This window comes from Bactrocera tryoni, chromosome 3 (genome assembly GCF_016617805.1).
Source record: "Bactrocera tryoni isolate S06 chromosome 3, CSIRO_BtryS06_freeze2, whole genome shotgun sequence".
Lineage (NCBI taxonomy): Eukaryota > Metazoa > Arthropoda > Insecta > Diptera > Tephritidae > Bactrocera > Bactrocera tryoni.
In genome coordinates this window covers 67,053,626-67,065,226 of record NC_052501.1, presented here as the reverse complement: position 1 = coordinate 67,065,226, position 11,601 = coordinate 67,053,626, and the positions used below count along the sequence as shown (strand labels likewise).

General features: G+C 42.8%; 2 protein-coding genes across 2 annotated transcripts; both read left to right on the top strand.

Moving 5' to 3' along the window:
- Positions 1 to 5,378: 5,378 nt before the first annotated feature.
- Positions 5,379 to 7,504, top strand: LOC120771786 (trypsin-1-like). Its single transcript, XM_040099980.1, has 2 exons — positions 5,379 to 6,278; positions 7,178 to 7,504. The coding sequence occupies exons 1-2, from the start codon at positions 5,379 to 5,381 to the stop codon at positions 7,502 to 7,504; spliced, it is 1,227 nt and encodes a 408-aa protein (XP_039955914.1).
- Positions 7,505 to 8,211: 707 nt separating this feature from the next.
- LOC120770740 (trypsin-1-like) lies at positions 8,212 to 9,390 on the top strand. The gene is made up of 2 exons (XM_040098329.1): positions 8,212 to 8,883; positions 8,941 to 9,390. Exons 1-2 carry the CDS (start codon positions 8,212 to 8,214, stop codon positions 9,388 to 9,390), a joined length of 1,122 nt encoding a protein of 373 aa, XP_039954263.1.
- The last annotated feature ends 2,211 nt before the right edge of the window (positions 9,391 to 11,601 follow it).

Genomic DNA, 11,601 nt, shown 5'->3' with positions numbered 1-11,601 from the left:
CTTAAGCGCAAAGGATCATACATTTCCCGCAGAACCTCTCTCTCGAAAACTCTTAACGTCGACTCATCGGATGTTCTCATCGTCCATGCCTCTGCACCATATAGTAGAGAATAATTAGTGACTTATAGAATTCGGTCTTTGTTCGTCGAGAGAGTACTTTACTTCTCAATTGCCTACTCAGTCCGAAGTAGCACCTGTTGGCAAGAGTTATTCTGCGTTGAATTTCGAAGCTGACGTTGTTGTTGCTGTTAATACTGGTTCCAAGATAGACGAAATTATCTAAGCTTTCCGAGGATACCAAGTTCAGACATATCGTCATAGAAGCAGTTCCTTTTCGTGGTATGTAGTCGGCTTTAAAATCGATAAAGGGGTGGTGTGTGCCCGATATTCCTTTTACGGGTCTTTTACAAGATTTGGTGCATGGTGAAAATCTGGCTGATAGTGTGTTGACTGACGGATTTCAGTCTTTCACAATCTTATATGCGATGTTCAGGAGGCTTATCCCACGTTAGTTGGTTATGGGACCTTCGTTTTTGTGGATTGGAGAGAGCACACTAAAATTTTAATCATCGGGCATGCTTTCGTCGTAGGGTATTTGCTATTCGAACTCCTTCTTTGTCGGGCAGTGAAACGTTTGCCCCATCGTCATCGATTAGGAAATCGGGTTCCTCATCTCCAGGTGTTATTTTTGTACTGCCATTCAGCAGGCTTCACAATTTCAGTATACCCTGGGCAACAGTTACTAAATAACCTCCTGGGGTTCTGCTAGAGAATGCTCCGATTTTGAAACCTTCTTTTAGTCGCCACACCTTTTCGTAGAGTTTTCGAGCAGTATTCCAGCCAGCTTGTCAAGCTCTTCGTACTCACGCATCCGCAAATGCGTCTTGCTTCCCTCTGTAGTTCCCTGTAACTATTCCATCGCGCACGTGTTGTGGTCGATTGTAAAGTTGCGAGGCAGAGAGTCTGTGTTCTCTTCACTGTGACACAGCACTTCTCATCGTACCAACTGTTCTTTTGCATTTTCCGAAATCCAATAGTTTCGTTTGCAGCTGTAGGTAAAGAGCTAGAAATGCTGTCTCACAGTTCCTTTATACCGAGTTGCTGATGAGTGCTCTAAAAGATAGAGCACACGTCGAGTAAAGAATCTTTCGGCTGCCTGTTGTGATTGCAGTTTCTCGACGACGAACCTTCCGAACCTGATTTGGAATTACTCTTCCAAATACTAATAGTAACTCTATTAGTACTTACTTTTCTGGTTTCTAAATACATTATCACTTCCAATTACGTGAGGTGTAAATTTTCTTAGCCACTTCAATCACGAAATTTCGCGCACTAATAAATTTTACAACCTGTGGCCATATTCCAATTGATTGCATCCAGAAACTAAAAGGAAGAAAGAAACTGCCAACCAGTCAAAGCCAAGCAATAACAAGCGCTCTAAACCGAATTGAGAAAGATAAAAAATTAGCGCTACGAAGCCAAGAAATCACTTGCAATATACAACAAAGTGCTTGTTCGCCGTTAGCGATTATGTGGCAGCAACCACATTGTCGGCGCTCAGCTCGTCCGCTGAAAGTTTATCACTTATTCCATTATTTCTGTTATTTAGTTCTTCATCAAAAGTGGATGACCAAAAGCAAAAAATGAGAAAAAAATTAAATTAAAAAAAGCGCGCTAAGCAGCCACACGAACGGTAATCTACTTGCAAAGCGCTGCTATTGAATTTTTTGATTTACTGCGCTTTAAGACAAAAGCGAGAAAAAAGAACTCACTTTTGTCCTCCTTCGGCTGTCAGGTGAGTAGTTTAAGCCTGAACTAGCGCAGCTTCGCGTTCATTGCCAAAAAAACCGGGCAAGGCGCAAGCTGCTTTCCGACTCTCCCCGCCGCTTACAAATTTCACGCCGCAGGGCTTCTCTTCCCTCACTATTTTCTTAATCTACTTTGCTGTGCAGCGCAGTTTCCCACTCCCACTGCTACTTTTGGTTGCGCTGAAGCCGCAGCCAGGTGTTTGGCTGCGGCACTTAGGTGTTGGCAGTGTTACCAATTTGTGGCGCAAATATGTGGTATGAGTATGTGCAGCAAAGCGCGTTGACAGCCACGGGCAGCCATATGCCACACTAACAACCACTAGCTGCATGTAATCAATATGTTCTTCTTTTTTTCGTTCGATTTTGTTTTTGTGCAGTTCGTGTTATCCAAATTGGTCTCACATTAATCCATGCTGAGATCTTGTTTGACTTTTATTTTACTGTTTTTCGCTTCCGGCTTTTCTCTGACTTTTAATCTGCGATCTGTGAAGCAGAGGTGCGTTTTTTACATTTCTTTCAAAGGCTTTTTCGTTTTTCCTCAAAATTTATGGATTTATTGACTGGGGTTGGGAACTCATAATAACGTAGTCTTGGTACTTCGCAGTTTATTTTTGAATAAAGTAGGCAACCGTATAACAGTTGTCATAGTCAAAGTCAAATTCCAATAAGACTGTGGCACTCACCTCTGTAAGAGACCTAAAAAAAATTGAATATATAAACTTCGATGTGAAACTACTGTACAAATCATCAGAAAGAAGGCTTCATCACCTTCCTCGAAATATTTCATCGCTGTTTACGAAACTGATCTTTTTGACAGCTTTCGATAGAGCTTCTATTGTTCTTGGCAAATTGCCAACATCATGGGTCTCCTCTTTAATAAGCTCCCAGTGGTCTATTCCTGGAACTGATTTATTCTATAGTTTAATACACCGCAGGAGTTTTTCGCTTGGCTCATTTGATGGGGAACAGCAAATGATAGTACGAGGTGTCTTTGGGATATTCTAATTTTAGCAACACTACCTGATATGTGTGAAAGGCCAGGTCCGAACACTTAATTACCGGTATCCCCTAAAGATTTCAAGTGGTACACGGACGGCTCGAAAACGTCGGATAGAATCGATGCAGGGATCGCAGGGTCACGCACCAAGCTCTCTATGTCTAGGGAAAGATTTCCGAGCATTTTTCAAGCAGAAGTCTTTGCCATAAGTCGGTACATAGAGATAAACCTCCAACACAACTATCGCAACAGGCGGCACTAAAAGCAGTCTCCTCCTACGAGGCTGAGTAGCCTGGCGGAACTTAACCAAGTGCACCTTATTTGGGTGCCAGGCCACAAAGGTACAGGTATAGCCGGGAATGATCTGGCTGATGAGCTTGTCTGCTTCGCAGCATCCCCACACTATAAAGGAGTTGCTCCGAAATAATGAAGTAGTGGGTAGGCATGCGCCATGTCAAGTTACTAATGGGTGGTTACAACCTTAAAAGGTTTAGATATGTAATCTACCTCCTAAGGGAAAAACTCAGGCTACTCGTCGCCTTCTACACTGACCACTGAAAGCTGTAGAATAATTTACACAACTTGGGCCTACCTTCTTGCGTAAATTGCCAGTTCTGGGAGCCTGAAACACCAGAAGACCTGCTAATTGACTGGAGAGCAGTCTGTGGATGTAGGCTTAAGGTCCTTGGATCCATGATTCCAAATAGGGATTGCATTGCTTCGCTAGCATCCAGCAGAATATTGGACATTATCAATATGCTGGGGATGTTAGTCTTTATGATTTAGGAGAGAGCACAGTAGACCTAAGGTCGCGGTGCATTCCTCGTGTAATAATCAATCAATTCCCTAAATGTTTCCAAGGAGTCAAAATCCAGATAGGAAAACGGATCGTCGAGAACGTAGCTTAACACTAGAATCGACAATCTGACGTTAATCTCTACACATCTCTCCTCAAAAGGTGAAAATGAGCTTCCGTCTATTATAGACCCTTGGATGCAGTCTCTGGCATGTCTAGCTATTCTTGTGCTGTTTAGTTCGACTTCCCTCTGCTTTGGCTTCTTTTGAAAATTTCCAACGTTTCATTGTGGGAGTAGTTCCTTTTCTGAGAGTTGGTTTTGGCGGACTCAGCGGAAAGTTTCCCTCCTAGTATTTGAGAGGTGTGTGCGTATCCATTTGGGATGTGTTCATTACTGGTACTTTACTTTCTAAAGATGTAATGTTTCCATAGTTGATGAAAGAGGTCACTGCGCATTCAGATCAGAGAATATTTAGAATGATTGTATCGAAACGTGAATGAGTCTCATGACAGCTTAGAGTAATTAATTCCCTATGCTGTATAGCAAATATGCAACATGACTAGAAAAGCGATATTTGCTTGAACTCTTAGCAATTCTCATGAATAACTTCGTGATAACGAAGTCAAAGAAGATATTAATATATGTACATAGAAGTACAACCTTGCTTGGTGTGTGGTCGGATATTACAGGGCCTTAGAACGGATGATTTTATATAAAGAATTGATACACTGACTGTGGATTTTTTGAGAAAAATAACTTCACTGCTTTGACTGCGAGATCAGAAGTGATAACTTTGGTAGAGTCGTCAACTTAAGTGCATTATATGACTCACCTACTGCTCCGAGTGTCCGAAAATCTTTTTTAAATTTCATTAACTTAATTGAATAGGGTACCTAAGCATCGATGTTGCTGGCATTGTTACTTTAATATATGGTGTGTGATACATAGCACTTAGCGCTACTTGAAAAGAAAGCAATAAAAATGTTGTAATAGACAAAAGCTGACCAAATATGAATTCTGGGCAACAAGTGTACATTGAAATGCCAACTGAAGTGCCACCATTACCGATTACCTAACAATTTGCACGCAGACGTCAAAAGCAAAACAATCGTGCGTTACGAAAGACAATAGTTGAAGAGTTATAGACAAAAAAATACAATAAATATAGGCAGCTATATTGAGTTCACGAAAAAAATCAAAATATACATATGTATGTATGTGTGTCTGTATATTTACCAAGCAAAGATTGACACAGAAAAGTCTGGCAGCAAAGCAAAACAAAGAAATACGTAAGTAAAAGCGAATTTATTTCAGCCGCTGCCGTGACTTTGGGACGCGGCAAACTTTCGCCACTTAAGGCGCCCAATCACGCGCGTTACGCTTCCAACCACATATGTTATTTTTGGCTATTGGCTATGTAGGCTTACCTCGTACCCACTCAGCGTACAGCGGTGTTTATAGCGCTGAGCGCGCCGCAATTTCCGCAGCTTGTAGCAGCTCACGCTTCAGCTAGACGCCGCCGCCGCTTGCGACGATAAAATTAGCGCAATAATTTGCAAATAAGCCGCGTGATGCGTCGATCCAGTCCAGTCGTGTTGGCCCACTTTACAAAAATCAGCTACCGGGTGCGCTAATGTGCTGCGCCACGGTCAGTTAGTGTTCGGCTGTGGAGAAATGCGCGAGTGTCCGGCACCACAGTAGACGTACTTGAAGTGTTTATTCCGAAAAAAGTGTGAAGAAAACATTTCCTCAAAATAAAAAGAAATATATTTAACAATGTTTAAGAAAAATATCGTTTGCTGCCTGCTATTAGCAGGCGCCATAATCGCTGTCACGGGTCCTACAGCCACACAAGCCACCTATGAGGTGAATCTCCTACGCTTGCGTAGTGAACCTGCCGCGCTGTTGCGTCAATCACAGAATACGTTCATACAGTGGGTGCTCTCGTTGTTGCCCAATCGTCCAAATATATTTGGTGTGCCACCTAGTACGACCACAACATCGCCTGATGGTTTGACCAGCACCACAGAACTGCCACCGGCACCGCAACCAGCCACCGCTACACCGGCACCCGTGCCGAGCACCAGCACTACGTTGGAGCCCACAACACCAGCACCGCCGAGCACAACGGCAGTACCGACTACCAGCAGTACGGCAGTGCCCAGCACAACGCCCGCACCACCGCCGATCGTACTCAATCCGCCACGGAATTGCACGGAGTGCGTTTGCGGCATAGCCAATACACAGAAGCGCATTGTAGGCGGTCAAGAGACGGAGGTGCATCAGTATCCTTGGATGGCTATGCTGTTGTATGGTGGTCGCTTCTACTGCGCCGCTTCACTCATCAACGATCAATTCCTTATCACTGCTTCGCATTGTGTGTATGGTTTCCGCAAGGAGCGCATTAGCGTACGCCTGCTGGAGCATGATCGTAAGATGTCGCATTTCCAGAAGATCGATCGCAATGTCGCCAATATTACCACCCATCCGAAATATAATGCACGTACATATGATAATGATATCGCCATCATACAATTGGACAAACCGGTGGAAATGACCGAACTCTTACATCCGGTTTGCATGCCTACGCCTGGCAAGTCCTTCAAGGGTGAAACTGCTATTGTGACGGGTTGGGGTGCTATTAAAGTGGGTGGACCTACGGCTGATACATTGCAGGTGAGCTAATATTTTAAAGTAGAGCAGTAGAGATCGCATTGTTTTGAGCCGTGCTGAAGATTTTAATGGTTGCACAGCCTTAGGACGAATCCATATTCCAAAAACCTTCAAAATTTTTTAGAGGTCTAAGAAATGTTCAAAGCCTTTTATCAGTTATGTGTTCTCCTATAGTCTCTCTTGCCATTCGCTTACACCATGACTTATATTTCGTTTGTTTTCCATTATAACATAATATTGTTTTAATTCCTTGAAATCCTTTGACTCGACTAGGCAATAACGAATAAAATTGGACTTTTCGTAGAAGCAAGAAATGAGCTCCCAGGACTCAGTTTAGACCTCGAGAACCAACAGACTTATTTAACACATATAAAGTAATTCCTTCAAAGACTTCTTGACCAAATGTGTCATATTATTTTTGGAGTATGTTCAAAAGATGCAGTCCAGAGAGTATACACACCAGTGACCTCATTTTAGATTGCTTTTTCTTTGAAACCATGGAACAAGGTTCCATGCATATGAACATTTAACTCATTCCAATTTTTCGGAAGATCCTTTTTAGAATCTGGTTCAAAATTACTCTAGAAAACGCATAACATTCTAATATTTCGCCCAAAAAGCTACTCGTCCTAAACAGTTTTTGAATTTTCTACTTAAAGTCCCACTTTATTACACTTCGTCTTCAAAAACATTCCTTCCTTTTGCAGACGCCTTATCGATTATGGGCAGATACTTGCCATGATTCATACTCGTAGTTCAACTTTTATCAAAGACATATTCATTTGTTTGAAGACATTTCAAACTTTCATTTAATCAATCCAAAAGTTATTTATAAATTCATATTATATTCATATTCATATATTAGTGGCTTATATATTCTCGAATTTATTTATACTACACAGGAAGTACAAGTTCCCATCATGTCGCAGGAGGATTGCCGCAAATCGCGCTACGGCGCCACGCGGATCACAGACAACATGCTGTGCGCTGGTTTTGATGAAGGTAAGAAGGACTCCTGCCAAGGTGATAGCGGCGGACCGCTGCATGTAGTCGCGCCCGGTACTAGAGAACATCAGATTGCTGGCGTAGTATCGTGGGGTGAAGGTTGTGCCAAAGCAGGCTTCCCTGGCGTCTATGCACGCGTCAATCGCTATGGCACATGGATTAAGACCGTCACAAGAAATGCTTGCCTTTGTCATTCGGAAACCAAGAAGATAAAGAAATTTTAATAGTTTCGGGGGTATTAACGTAAAAGGACAATGGAGAGAGCGCGAGGCGCTACGAAGTTTATCAGACGTGAGCTTGCATATATGTATACCCATATATTTGGGTCACTTGAGAGAGAGAGAGGAGTTTGTTGAATGTCTTAGTTAATTTATGTTGCATTTACCGCTTACTTGCTTTACTTATTTATTTATTTATTAAAAACAAAAAATAAAAAACAAAATTTGCAATGAAGTTCACGACTTTCAAGTACGATTTCGTTAGACGCCTTCGAGTTCCAGCCAGTTTGGGAACTTTCCATTCATTTGTTTGTCGTTTTTCAGCAAGCAGTTACTGTTGTTGCGAAGAGTACGTGCTCATTTTTATAGCAGTAACCAATAAATTTATTGCCGCTGTTGCGAATTGACCGTCACGGTTTCGTGGATTGGCCCACTGCACCCAACTTGCATATCAATTAATCCCAATCGCAGCCGGTTTCAATTGGGAAAGTTGTTTGAAAAGTAGTAGTCGTTGGCATACGAAGAGGATATTTCTAAGCCGCAAATAATTGGACAACTAGTCTGCTGACCACCACAAACCGGCCAAGTAGCTTGATTGTGGAGCGCTAGCGACAGCGCTCACTTCTAGGCTCAACGTGCATTTTTCCAGCAAACAGTTGCTGCGCTTTGCTGCATCATAAAGGTTCATACCGGCGAAATATACCAAGAATATTATGGCTTATAAATATCACTGGTTAGCTGCGCTCATCCTTGTGCATGTCTTATTGCAGTACGGTGTCGCCTCAGTTGTGCCCGCCACTGCGGCAACACCAACGGCTCTGCGCCAGGATAATATTATAGGTTGGATTACAGGAATTTTCCGTCCAAACACAACCGCCTCACCGTCAACCGCTGCCACGCCAGCCACACCGATGCGCAATTGTCCGTCCTGCAATTGCGGCAGCATCAACACCTTTCATCGCATTGTCGGCGGCATGGACACCGAGGTGAATGAGTATCCTTGGATGGCAATGCTGATGCGTCGTGGCGACTTCTATTGCGGTGGCGCACTGATCAACGATCAGTACGTGCTAACGGCAGCGCATTGTGTGCGTGGCTTCAATAAGCGTCAGATCTCCGTGCGTCTACTATCGCACAATCGCACGGACGGCCGTGTGAGTACGATCGATCGCCAGCTCGATAAGATTATGGTGCACGACGGTTACAGTACGCGCAATTTAGATAATGATATTGCACTATTACGTTTCACCGAACCTGTAGAGCTGCGTAATCCTTTGCGACCCGTATGCCTTGCGGAGGCAGGTAATACCTACGATGGTGAGCTGGCTGTAGTCACCGGTTGGGGTGCCGTCAAGGAGGGTGGTTTCATAGCTGATCGCCTGCAGGTGAGTACAAACAACTTGTTAGCTTTATGTTTTACTTATACTAATTTACTCCTGTAGGAGGTGCAAGTACCCGTTATGTCACAGGAGACCTGTCGCAAGAGTAAATATGGCTCTGACCGCATTACTGATAATATGCTCTGCGCTGGTTATCCTGAAGGCGGTAAGGATTCGTGCCAGGGTGATAGCGGTGGTCCCCTACATATACCCAATAATGCGACGAAGACCTATCAGTTGGCTGGTGTTGTGTCTTGGGGCGAGGGTTGTGCACGGCCCAATGCACCTGGTGTTTATACGCGTGTTACGCAGTATTTGGATTGGATTGATGCGCGTACTGGTGATTCATGCAAATGTGTGGCGGGTAGTGAGGCAGCTGAGAGTGAAAGTAGCAGCACAACACAAGCTGAAGAAATAGAAAATAGTGAGTCAAGTACACAGAGTGTTGCAGATACCACGACAACTACAGCAGCAAGTGAGAGCAGTAACAATTCCGAAGCCTCAGCTTTGTAAGTTAATGGGTTTGTGAAGATAGTTTAATAAAGTTTGAGAAAGATGTTGCAATGACACATAAACAAGACCTTATTAAAGAGTGAGTAAAGTGAAGAAGCAATGTAGAAGGCGAATGCTAAAGATCGATTTCCCCTGCGACCGAATAATGTTGTAATGGATAAAGAAAAAAGAGTGAGATTGGGGAAAAGAAAAATAGAGCGAGAGATAAATTTTTTGGGATCTGCGTTTCATTCTCTTCAAAAAATTTGTTTTGAACGAGAGTAATGGAGTATAGTGGGTTAATAAAAACTACACATAATTGTTAGAATTTCTTATCTATATTTATTTATTTATGTATTTATTCGTAAAATATTAAAATATTTGTCTATAAAAATATATCTTACGCATTTCAATGAAAGTATGAACACTTAGCCCACTTGAAGAGGATCAAGTCACAAGATGGTGGAGATAAAAAATTCCCTAAATCAGCTTTCTGAATATAGAATTGTTGCACTCAAGATACATATCTGTATATGGTTTAAAAAACCCTTTGATTCACGAAGATATTGTCCTCGCGAGTTACTATTTTAATAGGTCACTTTAATCTCAAGTCAGTCAACTTCAAGCTTCATAACCCCAATTCTCATAATGATTGCTATGCTGTGTCTCTTAATTTTCTGATTATATGTAAGTCTACTTAAGCCCAGACTCGAAGCCGCCATTAACGAAGCATGATGACTTTCCCCTAGACAACACGGCTTTAGAGCTAGCAGATCAACTCTTGGAGCTATAAAATGAGTCAATGAAAGTGTAGAAGCCTCACAGCGTAGATGGCATAAATACAAGTAGTGTTCCTGACGACTTTATATGTCCGAAAAGCCTTCAACAGTGCTAGATGGGTGGATATGATCGACGCTGTCGAAAATAATTTTAAAATCACCGTCTACCTTAGAACCTGTTACATTAGTAACAGAAAACTGTTGTAGCAAACTAGAGAGGGATCACGACACGACACAAGGATCCATCCTAGGCACAGACTTGTGGAACGTCAGCTACGACGCTATACTTATATTCCAAATGCCAGAAGAATTATACTTAAATGGCTACGCAGATGACATTGCAGCAGTAATTACAGCAAGAGATACAGAAGAATTGCGAAGAAAATCAATCAGGTCCTGAAACGTACGCCAGCATGGCTCGACTAACACAACCTCCAGCTCGCTACGGAAAAAGCAGAGCTACTACCTCTAGCAAATAAGCACATACCCCTCGAAATAAATATGGAAACGACTACGGATATTTATACGTAACCGAAAGCAGTAATCTACCTAGGCTGGACCCCAGACTAACCTTCAGGGTATAAATCCAGCACGCCATAGGAAAGGTAGCGAAAATTAGTGAAACTTAGAAAAAGTAGTCTAATGGCTAACGTTGGAGGTCCCAGCCAAGAAAAGAGAAAGCTCCTAAATTCTGATGACAATCGCCGTCCTATTATACGGAGCTGAGATCTTTGCATGTGTGCTTAAAAAGGAAAACCGGCGTAAGGTAGTGGCCAGAGTGCACCGCACCGCAGCCCTCAGAGTCGCTTCAGCATACCGAACAGTGCCAGGCGATGCAATATTAGTTATAGGCGGTAATGAACTAATTGACCTTCTAGCATACGAAAGGAAAAAGCTGTGGCAGCTAAAGAAAACGTCCGAAAATAACAAGAGCGCCATAAAACAAGTAAATAAAGATACAATAACAACATGGCAGCAAAGATGGGGGAATGAGAGTCGCGGCAGATGGACGGTCTGGCCGATCTAAGCTTTTGGACCCAACGTAAATTTGGTGAAGTCGATTTTTACGCAACCCAGCTATTATCCCGTCACGGATGCTTCAAAAAGTATCTCCACAGAATGGAAAAAGTCGAAGAGACGTCATGCCAAAACGACGACATGACAGAAGACGACGCTGAACATACATGCTTTGAATGTGTGCGATGGCACCGAGAACGCACCACCGTAGAAGACCTGGTTGCACCAATAAACGCTGACAATTTAATTCAGCTGAAGAGTGAAGCAAACTGGGGGATATCCAGAATTCGCAGCAATTTGACTATGCAGCAAAACGCGGGACCTGGATACAGATGGGAAGACGGAAATTTCTCAATTAGAAAAGTGGAACGTCACTGATGATGCAGAAGACATTTTCAACCCCCTCACCCCCAAAAAAAGTTTTAACTTAGATTGG